The sequence below is a fragment of the Ostrea edulis genome, chromosome 2 (assembly GCF_947568905.1).
Source record: "Ostrea edulis chromosome 2, xbOstEdul1.1, whole genome shotgun sequence".
In the NCBI taxonomy this organism is placed as follows: Eukaryota; Metazoa; Mollusca; class Bivalvia; order Ostreida; family Ostreidae; genus Ostrea; species Ostrea edulis.
This window is the reverse complement of record NC_079165.1, coordinates 45,520,569-45,537,771: the sequence shown is the minus strand read 5'-3', so window position 1 is coordinate 45,537,771 and position 17,203 is coordinate 45,520,569. Positions and strand designations below refer to the sequence as shown.

At 34.2% G+C, this 17,203-nt stretch overlaps 2 protein-coding genes across 3 annotated transcripts in view; one reads left to right on the top strand and one right to left on the bottom strand.

Annotated features, from left to right (window-relative positions):
- LOC125681485 (pre-mRNA-splicing factor ATP-dependent RNA helicase DHX16-like) overlaps positions 1-5,313 on the bottom strand; it is a 34,401-nt gene extending 29,088 nt beyond the window's left edge. Inside the window, exon 1 of the mRNA XM_048921619.2 lies at positions 4,999-5,313. Coding sequence (XP_048777576.1) covers positions 4,999-5,217 — 219 coding nt within the window. The 5' untranslated portion in view covers positions 5,218-5,313. The remainder of the gene's footprint in view (positions 1-4,998) is intronic.
- A 164-nt stretch (positions 5,314-5,477) lies between these two features.
- LOC125679243 (influenza virus NS1A-binding protein homolog A-like) overlaps positions 5,478-17,203 on the top strand; it is a 30,688-nt gene continuing 18,962 nt past the window's right edge. Inside the window, exons 1-2 of one of the 2 annotated variants that reach the window (XM_048918294.2) lie at positions 5,478-5,583; positions 16,877-17,203. The exon at positions 16,877-17,203 is cut by the window's right edge and continues 32 nt beyond it. In XM_048918294.2, the coding sequence (XP_048774251.2) occupies positions 16,943-17,203 (261 nt within the window). In that variant the 5' untranslated portion in view covers positions 5,478-5,583; positions 16,877-16,942. Of the gene's footprint in view, positions 5,584-11,675; positions 12,010-16,876 lie in introns of those variants that run through there. The other variant, XM_048918293.2, reaches the window with a different exon arrangement.

Sequence of the window (17,203 nt, the reverse complement as noted above, 5' to 3'; positions counted from 1 at the left end):
AGTTCCAAAGTTGACAATGTTTGGCCTTACCTACTAGTTCTGAATCAGCTTCAAACATTTTTAAATCAGCCCTGAAACAAAAATCTAATAACAACTGGAAATTTGGTAGGGACTCGAGATATGATCCCAAACTGGTCTTTGTGTAACATCTAGAACATGGTTAAGTACAAGGAGGCAAAAGGTGCATATTTCGTTCTCTTTATTCACATTCTTATTTGAACATGATGTCATGAACTGCAGTTGACCTGCTGACATATTCTTATATGTATTACATGCTAAACATATTGACTATGAAGACATGTTGTACATAACTAAACATGTGCATGTAAAGACATGAAAAGCATGGAAAAATAACATTTCGACACCAGTGAATAAGTGGTAAAATATATTTCTTGTTATATTGAGAGTCCTGAATATAACATTTCTTTTAGATTGGGTCAAAATCAGTTAAAATCCAGAAGCTTCTGGGGGAATAGGCCCGCCTGGTCATCCATAGGCAGCCCCCGAAACTCCTCACCTCAAAAAGAGTTCATCTCTGAAAGTTTCTGAAGTACTTCCTATGCTTAGAATTTCTAAAAGCCCTGTAGACTAGTATTGTATCATTCATATCTTTCATTCCTTTGTTTTCACTCATTTTATCATTAATAGTCATCTTCATGAATGACCTACCAGAGTGTCACATCTGATGTTTTCCCATTTGTTGATGAAACAAAGATCTTTAAGGAAATCAAACACACAGGAGACAGAATCAATACAACAGTGAACTAGATCTCGATGAACTTATACAACTGGAGTGAGATATGGCTCCTCCGATTTTACCCATATATATCAATGGAATGCAAAGTTCTACTTAGATACAACTGGAATTCAAATCAAACTGAAAGAACATATTTGATGAATAGAATGATGGGGGAGAATCTCAGTAATTTTTAAAGACCCATTTTAGGTCCAATATCGACCCTTTCCCCTCCCAAAAATTACCAATTTTTTTCCCAATTTAACTTGCACTTTGCCCAATAATAAAAACTAGCAAAAAACGTATTTGTTAAAAAATAAGTTCAATTAGAATAGTTTATGTATGACATGACAAAGACGCAACAATTCTAGATGATTTAGAAAGAATAGCTGAAAATTTTAAGAGCTTCAAGAAAAGAAAGTTAATATGTAAAATGAAAGAAGAATGACATCAATTTGTGTTTGATTTTTTGTTTGATATGATATATTTTAATAGCATATTTACAATGACTAGGTTTTCCCAATTTGATCAAAATGTTGACAATTTTCCCCAATTTGAAAGCCACAGGACCCTTTTGAAAATTTGATGGGGAGATATTGCTAGAGAGTAGAGACTACACATAGTTAAGAGACATCAAGAGTCACAATAGACAAGAGAACTCTATACAAAAACCAAGTTATCAAACTAATCAAAGCAAATTAAATAGAAGAACTAATGAGAAGATTATTCATGTACATGGATAACAGGACATTCTCTGTACTTCTCAAGACTACATGTAGTATAGCCTCACTAGAATATGCTAGTAATGTTTGGTCACCACAAAAATAAAAGAACATCAAGACATTGAAAAATGTTCAAAAGAGAGCAACCAGAATGTTACTCAAATGAAAGGCTTAGACTATGAACATTTCAAGAAACTTAAACTACCAATATTTAAATATCATCATATGTGAGGTGACATAATTCAAACTTTTAAGATACTAAGTAAGATTTATGACTCAGAAGTGACCAAGGATCTATTTAAACCGAATCCAAGTAACATCACAAAGGAAATACAATATCACAAATCACTGTTGTACAAGGAAGGTCAGAAAATATCTCCAGATAACTCCAGAATGGTTTTTTTATCCTGTTATGGAAATAAATACTAATTTAATAACAATATATTTAGTAATCAGTGATTTTACTGTGGAGCGTTGCATGCAATGCGTGAGTATAGAGAAGGGATTTATTCCATCTAATAAACTTATTTAGCTTGATCCCCTCCAATAGTGACCAAGCCCCATTTTCTCAGATATGGTACCCCCCAAGAAAACCCTCTTCCCGTAGAAACTTCCCTTTTATGTACATTTTATATTGATTCCTAACCGAGGAAATAAGAATCATCGCCCTATATATACCGATTTGCAACGCTCTATGAGAAAATCGGTGATTTTACTGTGGAGCGTTGCATGCAATGTGTGAGTTATAGAGAACGGCTTTATTTCATTTAATATACTTATTTAGCTTGATTCCCCCAAAAGGAACCATGCCCCATTCTCTCTGATATGGTACCTCCAAGAAAACCCTCTTTCCGGGGAAACTTCTCCTTTAGTTATTGATTCCTAACCGAGAAAATAAGAATTGTCGCCCTATATATATTCCTGATATTAGCAACGCTCTACGAGAAAATTGGTCATTTTACTGTGGAGCGTTGGCAGCAACGTCCTGATGCTATAATACCGAGCAAGCTCAGATGGGCCAAAGGCCCGTTCGCAAAATAAGGCTCTAAAGGTAACACGTATATAAAAGAAAAATTGAGAAATCAGCAAAGGAATAGAGATAATCTTTACATACGTTCACTGAAAATTTTGTGATTCATATGGGCACTGCCATATTGTTTTCTTCATTAGTTGCTTCTACGGTTATTCGTGTTTTAATTTGGAATGCCAAAAATACAGGACTGATGTGCAATTTGTAATTCATACATTTAGTTTGTTAAAAATGAATGGGATAATTATTACTGTTACAGTTTTTAGCCAATCATCAAATAGGAAGAGTAATACGACTAAATAGATAAACGAGTTCACGAGTTTCTTTGAATAAAAAGATATGATACAGGACTCAAAATTAACACATGTCCGTCAGTCTGTGACTGGTTAAAAGTTTGGCGGACTGACTGACATTTGTTTAAGTCAGTCCAATGGGACTGGTTAATTTTCTAAAGCATCATTTTGGAAAATATATTTAATATGAAATTTTATACATGCATTTGGCATGCTTCGATCTGTAGATAATCAGACAAATCTGATTGAAGTCAGATTCGTAAATATAAATCCCACATTTAAGTGTAACAATATTGTCTGAGGCATATTGAGTTAAATTTCATTTTGATAACATTTCACGAAATATGTTTAATTATTTCTGAAAAACTCTGTTGGACTGGTAAATTTTCTGCGGATTGGTTGAAATTATACCCCATCAGTCTGGCTGGACTGGTGACATAAAAAGTTAGCTTCAAGCCCTGCGATATATTTACGCTTACGTTTTTACCACTCTGAATTTGTTGGTTAGTTTTGTTTAGTTTTAACTGTCTTTTAAGTTGCAAACGGGATGTATTGTTGTTTATAATTGTTTGATTTGAAAAAGAGAAAAAAGTCGAGGCTAAATGTGACGTCACAATGCACGGTTTACGTCTGCTGTCGTTATATTGAATATTCCCCACGTTAAATGAATAGGCGGATCCTTTGTCTATCCTCGTATGTCCCCCTTTCATATCTAGATGTTGCTGGGCATTTAGCGCAAGGGGAATTTCAAAAATAATATATATTTCTAAAGGAATTAAGATTTACCATACTTAACGGAATTATGATTATCACTTGGGACATGTCAATGACCATTTCATGCTTTGTTTGGTACAACGGTCACACCATATACATATTAGCATGATAGTAATGTAGCGGTCCTACTTATCAACGAGAATTATGGTAACGTAATAGAGGGCAAAGTCCTCTCACGGCCCAAAGGGCCGTGAGAGCAGAGCTCTGCCTATAGGTAACACGTATATACATGTTTAAAAGGAAAATATAGGAAAATTAAGAAAAATTAAACCATACCTATGGAACTTGAAAATTTTGGTCCCAATGGCGTCGATTCGAATATTAGCGCATGGACATATATTCTTCCATTTTGAATCTTGTCTACCCTAGTTCATGTCATTCTGAGATGTTACATAAAATCCGTAAAACCATGTAAATCTTATTTCTTAATCATATATATAGGCCTAATCATTCCTCGATTAATGCCATGTCTCCTATGTTTGTAAATTTGCTAAATAACTACATTGAATATGACGTCACAATGTACTGTTTACATCAATATTGCATTATATTTCCTGCGTTCAATATATAGACGGATCAAATGTCCAAAATTAGGATGCTTTGATACAGCTCTGTCCTCATGCTAACTTTGGGTTGTTTTTTTTTTGGTCCTGTTTTGGATATAGATACTAATGCCAATACTTTATTGCTTCGCCCTCAAACACGGTCACGCCGTAAAACATATTATACTCAGGATTTTAGTACCCCAAAAATTTATTCTCTTTAAAGAAGTCGAGAGGCATAGCCTACATCGACTTCTCTTCGCAAGCATTCATATTTTTATTCTGAAAAACGTGTAAATGCCGGAGTCGGTGACGGTTTATGCTTTGATCAACGTTTCGACTCAGATGTGCCTGGATTTACGCAATAAACAAGTTGTTTTCAAACATTTAACAGTAATGCTCAAAACTGTCACAAGGAGATCAATACTTACTTGCTTTTAATCCATTTTCAACATGTCCCCTGTCCCGGGTTTACGTTAACTGGTCTTGGGAGCTGTCACAATAGGGGACCAGTTAAGAGAAAAGCAGGCTGATGTAATCAGAGTTGTGATTTAAACCCCGGACAGGGGCATGTTGAAAATGGATTAAAAGCAAGTAAGTGTTGATTTCATTGTGATGGTTTTGTGCATTGTTGTTAAATGTTTGAAAACAACTTGTCAATTACGCAAATCCAGGCACATCTGAGTCGAAACGTCGGTCGAAGCATCAACCGTCACCTACTCCGGCATTTACACGTTTTCCAGAGTCAAAACATGAATGCTTGCGAAGAGAAGTCGATGAAGGCTATGCCTCTCGACTTCTCTAAAGAGAATACCCAAAAAGTATACGCAAAGCGTTGCAGATAACAGTATATAGCCGTAAGTGGCTGATGTATAGGCTTATATAGAAATTGTTCACTAACCTTATTCCAAAGTTCATGAGCAAAGTTTATCATATTTGCATCAATCTCGACTGTGCCAGTTTCTCTAAGTTTCCTGATAAACTCATCAGGATCCGCTGATTTCTTGGCCAGTCCCAGAAGAAATTGAGAAATGAAGTTGTCTGATATTCCCAGTATATCATGAAGTTTATCATTGACCCATGTTTCGATAATTGAAGCCATTTTTCTAGCATAAAACATAAAACACTAACTATTTCAAAGGATTTATAAAATGTGTAAAAAATTTCATGGGCGCCGCCATACTGAATTATGTTGTGAAAACGTTTTTCGTGACGTGTACACAAATTATCCTGAACGCATCCTTTCCAAGTTCTTCATTGTAAATTTGTTTCTAATCTTTCATTTCATGAAAAAAAGTATTTTGTTCGAAAAAAAAATCATAATACACCTATCTATGCTGGTTCTTAGTTTTCACCGGAGATTGATAATCGAAATTTTTCAGAACGACTTCTCCATTCTCACCAACCCGCAACGTGCTCTCTGGTCACACTGTACTGAGTGACTGACTAGCTAGTGACTCTGGACTCTGAGAAGATAATTTGATAGGTAAGCATAAAGCTAGCTAACTGATTGTTCGCTCCTGAATGTATTTACTCTATTGGCATATGTTGTTGTTGTTGATAAAGATATACAGTAGGCCTAATCAGAATAGTTTCAAGTCGTGTTTGATTACAACGAAACCAAATTCGGATGTCCGATCATGGTCAATTTCGGATCACTTTATGATTGAAAGAAAATCTTAAAAGTTTTTATGAAAGATTTACACTTGCAAAGGCATTATTATGTTAGAATGATTACAAATGACTGTTATCTTTTGCAAATCGCAATTTGTTTTCATGTCACTTTCAAAGTTGTCAATTTTGAACATACATGTATGTAAAAAATTAAAATAACAAAACTAAGACGGTGTGATTAAAGTGCATAAAGCCAAAAATCTGGTCATAATAGTTACCGCATTCACGACATATTTACTAGGATTATATACATGTGTTATAAGTGTTTATATTTCAAAAATATTTACAACAGAAATGTGTGTACTATTTTATTGAAGAGAAGCATTGTAACAGGTTGGGAACACTTCCCCTCTAGCAATATATTCTCGCTAAAACGTGATTATCTCTCTCTAGCGAGAGTGAATAGATCCTGTACAACCAAGAAAAACACCCACAGAGTACATCTCTTCGTGTTTCACGTTAAACGAAGAAAAAGTGCTAAAATGTCTGATACTTCTGCAAATATATTAATCAAAACAAAAACACTCACGATGTGCATTGAATTTCAGACTCCTTCCCTCTTACGCAGCAACTTTGATATGAAATTTCTTGACTGTTGTCAATTTTATAGAGACAATTCGCTTCATGCTGAGTGTGTGTCGCACTTATTCAACATTGCACGGAATTTGCCATTATTTAATTTATTTTCAATAAAGACACCAAAACACCTGTTTATGGTAATGTTTACTTTCTCACTAAAGAGAGATAATCGTGTTTTAGCGAGATTTCGCCATAGGGGAAGTGTTCCCAACCTGTTGTAACTGACAATGGCACATTTTGAAGTTTTCAAGACTGATGGAGATGGACAATTTACAAAGCAGGACATAGATTGATTAAATTTACATGATAAAAGGGCATTTACGGTTTAATTGTTTAGTTCAGATTTGAATTCAGTGTGTATTTTCTTTACAATATTAACATCCTAAGATGATGGCAAAAATGATGGCAGTGCATGGTTAGATGACTTTTGTGCTGATTTTCAAAAGTATTTTTTACATGGTTTTGGAGTGTTTTGTCAGATCATTTTTACCTCCAGACCCAATAGACAAGTGCGAGTTATACAACGGACAATAAGCTTCATGCTGTCCTCATTAATTTTTCTTTACCCATGAAAAGTCGTTTTCCCAGATTTGTTGGTAGATACATAAGTATCGTTTTCTTTTTGTTTGCGTGTATGTTAGTGTTGTTCCGTTCCGATGATCGATTATAATAGAAAACTGATTGTTTTATTATTTGTGATAATTGATTTTTTTTTCAATTCTATAATCGATTATTCAAAATATGTTAACAACTACGTGTATGTGTGTATTCTGGAGATTTTTCAATTTCAGCCTGAATTTTCTCTTTGATAATCCATTGAGCAAAAAAATCTATAGTTTGGGAATATTTTAGATTTAAAAAAACTATGAAAACATTATCTTGACATAGCAAACAATGTAGGAAATCTGACCAAAACAAAACTAAACACTAGGTGCTAAATGTATGAGAAATGTTTCAGACAATGAATTTAGTCTAGTCACTGACAGGAAGTCTGAATTATTTGTTTCATTGTTTGTTATTTTATTATTCTATTTGTTATATTATTACACTTAAATAAATATTGCCCCAAAAAGACAAATGCAAATCTCTAGTTTTAGTCTCTGATATGATTTTTCTCTGATTGATTGATTTAATTTTGTTTAACGTCCCTCTCGAGAATCTTTCACTCATATGGAGACGTCACCACTGTCGGTGAAGGGCTGCAAAATTTAGGCCTATGCTCGACGCTTGTGGCCTTTGAGCTGGGAGGTATCTTTATTGTGCCACACCTGCTGTGACATGGGACCTCAGTTTTTGCGGTTTCATCCGAAGGACAGACCCATTTAGTGGCCTCTTGCGACAAGCAAGGGGTACTTAGGACCTATTCTTACCCGGATCCCCACGAGACGATTTTTCTTTGATGTGTTATACTTACACCTAATTAAGTGTATAGTAAACAAAAATTTCTTATCAGATAAATATATACTGTACAGTACAAGTTAATTAGAATGATATAGTTAATTTATTTGCTTTTGATGAATATATATTGAGAAACCGATTATAATTGATAATTAAATCGAAAGGCTTTTCCAATTATTTTGATTAAATCGATTATCATTTTTCATCAGATTCCCAACAGTAGTGTCTGTTGCCCTGATAATTAAGGATCTCTTCCTGGTCACAGTGGTGGAAGCCATTTTACATTGTGACTTTATTCCCGATTTGTCAAAATAACTCATAGATAATTGTTAACACAGGGGCTGCTTTGATAACTTATCTGTAATAGACATGACCATTAGTATTGTTTACGTAGATCCAAGCTCATGTTGCAAACTGGAAATTACAGCACAAACTAATTTACAAAACCAAACCTAGAAATCGGGTGAAAGGGATAACCCGACGGGTCATAGAAAATAATTGGGTTACACGGGTCAAAATATTGAGTGTAACCCGACAGAATCAGGTAAGTTTGCAACGATGCTTTTTATTCACACAGTCTTAGCTTTGTTATCTTGATTATATACACTAACAGTAACAGGAGAATTGTATTATGGTGATAGTTCAAACAGTAAAGTACTCATAACAATAGAAATTTATGCTTTAAAGATGTGGTGGTGTAAATCAACAATAGATTAGTCATGTGGGCATATACCCAGAGGATTAGTTGGGGCTATTTAGGACTAAATACAATTTCGGGCCAAATTGATCTGGGTTCAGATTGTCCTGCAACCTATAAACTATATTGGTGAATTGGTTGTGTTATTTGAAATTTACCAATGTTCATGGTAATTTAATGGTGCATGAACATATATCTGAAGATTTGAAAACAATCATATCAAATTATTTTCGTGGGCATAAAAAACATGTGGAAATCATCATATTTTCAGCATGCACCCCTGGTCAGAGATTATGTTGCTAGTGCGAAGAATTTTTCTTCTTGACTCCAGTGTTATTTTGCTTAGGTCAAGGTTCATTAGTAAATAAAAGTTGAATGTGTCTGTTCTGGTTACAACTCCGCAATGGAGGTATGACCAAAATGTGTTATATTAATCACTGAACCAAGATAATGTGGCCAAGGTCAACTGTTAAGAAAACTATCATGGAACATGACTTTATAGTGAAAGGATATTAGAAGTTCGCAATGGGCATAAAGATTGATTATAATCAGACAGCTGACATGAGGTTATGGTAACTCAACAGTTTGTTTTCTCACATGCCTGTAATGCTTAACTCTGTTCGTTATATTTCTTCTGGTGATTTATTAACAAACCATACATTAAACTTAGCCCGCGAAGCATGCATATTATCTCATATAAATACGTACTTCACTGTGCAATGTCTCGAGGATTTTCTGTATTCTCAAACTGGGCACAATGAAGAATATATGACTGGAATGCATGGGAATACACATTGAATGTAAACTTCAGGGATAGGGTAATTGAAAAAAATAACTAATTAGCTGTATTTAGATACATTTTGATATAAAAGTATTTAATGAATGTATTTAACACATTCCAAAAAAGTCAAGTATTTTCAATAGCATTTCAATTACTTTTCATTTACTTCTTTATTCAAAAAAAGTTTAAAAATGATGGAATGAAAGTATCTGTTGTGATAATGATGAAATGAAAGTATCTGTTGTGATAATAATGGTATTAGACTGTTTCTCTGTTCCTCCTATGGTGTATATGCAATAATAAGATGTCTCTACAGTGCCCAGGGCTATAAGTGAAGGTCTAATTTTTTCCAGGTGTGAACCCCTCTTATACCTGAGAACAAAAGCATGAGTAGAAAAAATACCTGAGTAAGAGTTTACTTCATTCAGACATTATATTCAAAACTAAACTACTGAATGAATTTCATGTCCCAGAAAATGCATCTGGAAATTTCAACGCCAGATACAAACATTGCAAATCTCATGAAGATAAAAAGGAACTCAAAACTGTAAAACAAATGTTTGTATATGCAGGGTTCGAAATTAACTCATGTCCGTAAGTCCGAGACTAGTAAAAAACGTGTCGGACTAGTGAACTCTCTATAGCACTAGTCTGTACGGACTAGTGAAAATCCGGAAATCAATCTTCAATTGGTAAAGATTTTTAAGATTTGTCTGAGTCTCTTAGATGTTTGAACTTATGGTTGATTACCTGCATGGTCAAGTGTTTGCATGACTTTGACATCCTGATCTTCCAAACACATGGAGTGCGTTCGAGACCGCCGTTCTTCGAACGTGCACAAATTGTCAAATTCCTGCCGATTCCGAATGCCGAGTACACATCACGAGAACGTGTTCTAGGTGTAAGAATTGCAAGTAGTGTGGTCTGAGAACATGCATGTTTGTGCGCACATGTCAATCGAGTGAATTTTATTGACTTTATTGATAAAATTTCGAACTCCTGTGACTCTAAAATCTGAGCACCAAAACAACAGGAACATCGATCTCGAACGCACTTATGGACGTTTATAAAACGATTAACTCGGAGGTTAATATTGTATGCTTCTGAAGATCTTGAATGCGAAATAAAATATGGTGGTCTCTTTTTCTTCTGTAGGTGTCAGAAATTGAATTGTTTGCAACTGTGATGTGTTTGGTTTGATTAAAATGAAGATCATTTTATGATATACTGGACGGACTAGTGAAATGCTTTGCGGACTAGTGAACATCAACAGTGACTAGTCCGTACGGACTAGTGCTTGAAAAAGTTAATTTCGAACCCTGTATATGCATTTACTCAAGATTTTTGAAATTACATTCTTCAAAGTAATTGAGAGTTATTATATTAGTTAAAATCAATGTAATGGTAATTAATTGCAAGTGCAATGTAATAGACAAAATTATCAATGTAATTGAAAGTATTTATTAATAATTACATTTTCAATGAAATTGACCCCTTCCCTGAATATAACACCTGAATCATCTGTATGTAGCCCTATGGTCTATTCAAAAGTTTATGTAAGAAAATTCATCTGAAGAATAACCACATTTGTGCCGTAATGTTAGCATGCAAGTATGTTCATGTAGTGTAGATTCAAGCTTGTTGTCACCAAGACTCCTCCACCAAGGCCAGACCTGAAGGACATCAAAGTTTTACATAGGATTATAATCGGGAAAATTCTTTTCAAAATTGTCTCAAAGATCACAAGTGTACAATTCTCATTTTAATTTGCAAGAATCCTCTTGTCATGTAAATTCAAATTTGTTTACACAAGAAACTTTGGGTTCTGGTTGGGCCAAAGGAGGGATTTTAAAGTTTTACATTGGTATATTTAGAATTTTAAAAAAGAAGTCTTTACAAGAACCACACAGTTATTATATGTGAAATGAAATTTAACAAAAATTATTTATTGTTAAGTTATAAATGACATATAAATATTCTAAAGGAAACAAATTTTTTTGTACCTTTTGTTTTCTGAAAGTACATGATGTGTATTTTATGAACTATCTGAAGATTGGATGAACTGTCTTAGATTGGTTATTGTTAGAATGGTGAAACAGCAATAATTCCTGGAGATTGCAGGAATTAAAGCTTTCATGATGAATAATTGATAGCTCATGACACAATGTGCAATATCTCTGTCTAACATAAGTAACTAATTCACCATATATTAGCAGACTACTGTGATATGCTCCATTGGCTTTCTCCATTGATAGACGGTAAAGAGCTATTAATAACTTGTCATGAATTTCAAAGCTTTAAAGATCTATCTTGGGGAAAGATTATGATAGTTTTGTGAAACTCAGCCCAAGGATTTGCCATGATATATATGCTATACAAGTCGTATATGGAGATTTAAATGTACTTAAATTTAAAGGAAGCACAATTTCTATTTGCATAGTGATAATAATGTTAATTAGATTCGCCTGTGACATTTGCATATTAGCATGGGTCATTTTAAAAGTTGGAGAAGTTTCCTTGGCTGGAGATTTATATGACTCACGTCTTATTTGGAATCGGCCTGTGCTTTTTTAATGGATATTTGCCATTTGTGTCTGGTGAAAAGACCTAATTACTGTAGTGTTATGGATTTTGCATAGATTGATATTGGTATTGCGTAGTAGAGTTATTACTAGAACACGTTGATATCACAGACAAGCTTGCACATCTTGCTTCTGGTCTCTACACTGTTGTATGTTTTGATAAGGAGTCTGTACCCTGGTATTCTCTATAAGTATTGTAAGGTAGGTAAATCATTCTCTTTTACATGAGTGTTTGTGTAACATGATTATTTGAAAATGAAATGAAAATAAATCCTCCTCTAAAGAGAAAGTAAATAAAAAAACTGTCAAATCTCAATGTCTAAGCATTTGAAGTATTTTAGTTTTATTTGTAATGGTTTTTCAGTTTTTATTGAAATCTTTTTTCTTTTTGTAAACAATGGAATGGATACTGAACTGATTGTTTGTATTGGTTGACCAGATCATGCTACATTTTCTTCCACTGAACATAATTATGACATTGATTTCAGGAATAAAGATAAATCCTTTTCAAAAAAAAAAATAAAAGAATTTGAAAAACACAAAGGTTTTATTGACCACTTTGCTCTTTAATATAAGTGATATATTATGGATCAGTTGAATATATAATGGTGAGATTTGTAGATCTACATTTCATCAAACTAAGATTTTGTACAATCAATATATTTAATCTCATTAGTTGATTTATTACAAATTATTGTTTATTTTTTATTAATTTTTACACAGATATGTATAGTTTATGAAACTATGAATTCCATTATATATGTACAGGATTGAGTGTTTCATTTGTTTATTTAGTCATCTGGATTTTTAGGTCCGTCATTAACTTTTGAACATTTTTGATTTCTCAGAAACTGCATCGTTAATTTGCACCAAAAATGATGCCATGAAGCATCAATTGAGATAGGAGAACAATGTGGATTTTGTAGTTCCTGTCCTTTTTGGGCTCTAAAGATATACGTGAAGCCTCTAAAAATAGAACAGTCTTAAAGTTTGATGATCTTAAGATATCTGGATTAAAAACTGGGAGTATATTGATACTTAGCATGAAAGCTTCTATCAATATTGTAAAATTCATGGGCCCTTGGTTTGGACTTCAGACACAAAGGTGAGGTTATATGGATGATAAAGTGAAAATGCATTAATGTTGCATGTTTAAAATTCTTCTCCATTCCCGAATGTTTAGAAAACTAACTAGGTGCATAGTTGTATTGAACATGGAGGTCTCTACCAAAATTGTGAAATTGTGAATTCTCCTGGATTAGGAATTCAGGCTAGTTATCATACAGTGAAATTACATTTATTAAACTCTGTAAAATTTTCTTTACTCCTTGGTATCTAACAGAAGTAGGTGTATAGTAATAATTAAAATGGAGGCTTGTCAAAGACTTTTGACCCCAAGACAAGGGATTCTGGCTTTGAAGGACATCACATTGTAAAAATACATTAAATGTTTGAAAATTAATCTTCCTGTCTAGTATAGAAACTGGGTGCATAATTGTAATGAACATGGAGTTCTCTTCCTAAGTTGTGAAATTTATAACCCCAAGTTTAGTGGTTCTGATCCCAGGTTTGGGCTCTAGTATGCCTCATAAACTGAAATTATATTACTGTACTGTGTAACATCTTTAGAAATACGATTTACACCTGAACTTTTACCTCATGCTTTGCACAAAAGTTGCTATGACTAGACCCTAGACTAAGGTTATATAAAAGTAAAACAGCTACACCCATGTTTTTCCTTGTTTTCAAATCCTTTTGTGTATGCTTTAGTTGATAATTTACTGTTGATATTTTACAGTTAAAATGATAATGGTGTGAATTTAAAAAAAAAATCATCTGGGCCACAGCTTAGGAATGGGGAAAAAAGTTCTTTGTTGTGGTAAGGATGGTCACTTTGTTGAGGTAAAGATACTCATTTTGTGGTAAGGATGTTCACTTTGTAAAGGTAAGGCTGCTCACTTTGTAGAAGTAAGGATGCTCACTTTGTAGAAGTAAGGATGCTCACTTTGTAGAGGTAAGGATGCTCACTTTGTAGAGGTAAGGATGCTCACTTTGGTACTGGGTAGCCTGGGTTTGATTCTTGATCCCAACACCAAATAAAGCCTAAGATAACATAGGTAGAGATTGTTCCTTTGTCAAGCGCCTGGCATTAGAAGTGAAAGTCACAGGTCTTTCAGATGTAACCTTAAAACAGAGGTCCCATGTCACAGTTGGCAAAATAAAGAACCCTCACTGCTACAGCTGTATTAAAGTGCCATACATAAGTCAAAATTTGTGGCACTTCACCTGAAGCTGTCAGATGTCTCTACATGAATGAAAAATTATTGAATGGGCCATAAAACAACAGACAAACAGTAATGGAGATATATAAGAGGCTTATACTTGACACAAATGTCACTTATGACCAGATGCAGAAAAATCATCCAGTTCTCAGAATATAAAAGATGCACACTTGTATCATTACTACACAACACTTCTAATTGTGTTTTACGTTGTTGTCAGGTTAACGTTTCAGGCCCATGGGTTGAATATGTTGTTTACATGAATCTGGTTGTTTCAAGGACTTCTTATAAAGGTACCCATAAGGAGGTGTCAACAAATTTCTTCAACATGGTTTCTTGATTTTCTAAGGCTGTTTGAGCTGCTTTTGACCTTGAATCCCCTTGACTGTGCAAAACAACAGAATTATTGATTGGAGATTTAATGTCTCTGCAGATGAGTGTACTGTAGGTTGTTTTTTTTTTTAATTTGCTGTTCTTGGACTTGGTCTAATTTTTATTTATTTATTTTTTTGTTTTGTTTTCCATTTTTTCATCAAACTACACTGGAAGTTGTCTAATAGTCAATCCACCTAGTTCATTATCATGATGAAAATAGAATGTAACCATGGTTCTTGATAACAATGTGTGCTTGCTTTGTTATACATTCCATGAATATACTTCATAATAGAAAAAGCCACCACTTGGTTTGGGTGGGAGTGTTGGAAAATGTCTGTAGCAGTTCCTGTTACAATTAGCACTAGTTAATTTGGTTGGTTGTTGTGTAGATTCAAGTGTAGATTCTGGTGTAGATTCTATAGCTTTTCCGCTGTAGGAGTTTTAAAGATTTACACTCTTAAGCCTTAGATAAAATATTTTTTATGTACAATTGGTAACAGACCATCGAAATCCCACCACCCTTTCCAATCCAAAAAATTCTGTTAAGGTAAAATCATTTGAAGCAGATAACCTGAATGATCATGTTAACATTTATGTAAATTATTTTGACAGCCAGAGCATACATATTGCATGTCATTCTTTCCATTTAAATGCCTAATTTAAATGTTTTTACCATGATTGTTTTTCTTGCAACAGTTTGTGAATTAATACTTTGTGAATTCAGATATAAAAGGTTTTGTTTGCCAAGAATAATCAATGATTTAGTCCTATGTATTTAGAACTGAAGGGTGATGTATTTACCATTAGAAATAGTTTTGTTTGTTCACTATCAGCCCCTATTGATGCTTAGAGGCATAATCAGGCTTATTGTCCAAGAATTCTGTACAGAGCAGTTAAGTGTAGACAAATCAGAGGTTTCACTGTAGGTGGCCTATTGCTACCTGTGCCCATCTGTTTATATTGCCCATCTTGAACTTTTAAGCAATAATTTCTTTTCAAAAACTACAAGACCATTAGTTATCAAAATTGGTGTGTAGCATCTTATGGGGGTAGGTAAACAGATAAATGGGAGTGCTCAAAATCATCTTCTTTACTCCTGAACATAAAACTTAAGTGCATGAATGCCTCTACCTAAATTGTAAATTGATTGCTCCAGGGTCAGGGGCTCAGGTCCTAGGGCTGGGATGAATAGGTCATATTTATCTTTAAAAATCTTCTTTATTCTTGAACATGGAGACTTACAAAAATTGTGAAATTTAGGGCCCCAGGGTTTGGGGTTCCGACAACAGGGCAGCAGGTCAGAAGAGAAAATGTTTATTATCTTTGAAAATCTCCAGACATCCAGAAATCTAGAGACAAACTGAGTATATGTATATAGTTATGAATAGAGAGCCTCTCTGTCAAAATTTAAAAACATGTTGCCCTGGGGTCAGGAATTTGGGACTATATAATTCATATGCAGAAAATACACTGTGGTGATTGAGAAACATGAGAAGGACATCCTTATCATAGAGGTTGCTTAAAGATGATAAGACATTGTGTCATAACACTGAGCCAAGATCATTTGTTTAAGATTACAGTCCGCAGGAAAAGAAAATAGGAAATATTTGTTCTAAACCACAAATTTGTAATAGACAAGTATTGAAAGCTCATACTTTGCAAAAATCATTGCTGAAGGCCAAGCAGTGTCTGTACCCTGAACTAGTGGCATTTTACATACATGTAAAGGCAATGAAAGGAACTAGATATTTGTTGTGTTGTACTCCTGTGGTTGTAAAGGCCCATAGGGCTCTAGAGCATCCATGTACTGTTTGTTATACAAACAAGAAAAAAGAATTTTGGTTTGTCATTGCAAATTCATATGTAGTACAAGGGTACACATATATTGGAAAAAGCTGCGATAAAGTAATATATTAGTAACATATCACCTGCTGTATGGTAGCTTAGTGTATCGTGTCTTCACCATCCGAGTGGGAAATGGGACAGTATTTTGTGATGAATGTCACATCATTTGTACAAGAACCACTGAATGTAGACATTTGTGTTTGTATAGTCTTTGATGACATACAATGGGTTCATGAGGTATGTGGGTGTAAATGAACAATGTGCTACATATATTTGTAAACTGTGAAGCTTTTAGTGATTGTAAACATATTCACTATAGCAGTCATTGACTTGATAAGTTTTAAGTTGTGTGGTATGTTTCAAGGGCATTGACCGTATTAGTTGCGTGGCTAAATTCCAAAATCCTTTGAGTACCTGTGACCTTGAGGCATGCAATTGTAAAATTTATCAGGAAAAAAAGTTTAATTTGTTATGTTGTATTATGAATTTCATAGTTTGTGTATGGGTAGGAAGTAGAACTTCCTCATTCAGTACAATTAATTACTGTGAAAATGTTTGTTTTGCAGTTGAAAGGGATCAGCATTTCAATGGAGGAGAGTTTTACTGACACATAGCAGTCCTAATTGATAAAAATGGAGTCTGAGACTGCAAACGTCACAAGAGCCTCACTAACTTATGAAAAAATTGGCTATGAGAAAACAATACTTGCTAGTCTTTGTAAACTACGCAAAGAGAAACAGCTGTGTGACACCTGCCTAGTGGTCGGAGCTCATGAGTATCCAGTGCATCGTGCTGTGCTCGCCTCAGCAAGTCCATTCTTCATGCACATGTTTGAGAAAAAAGAAAAAGAGGCCACTTTTGTTTTAAAAGATATGGACGACCATCATAATTTT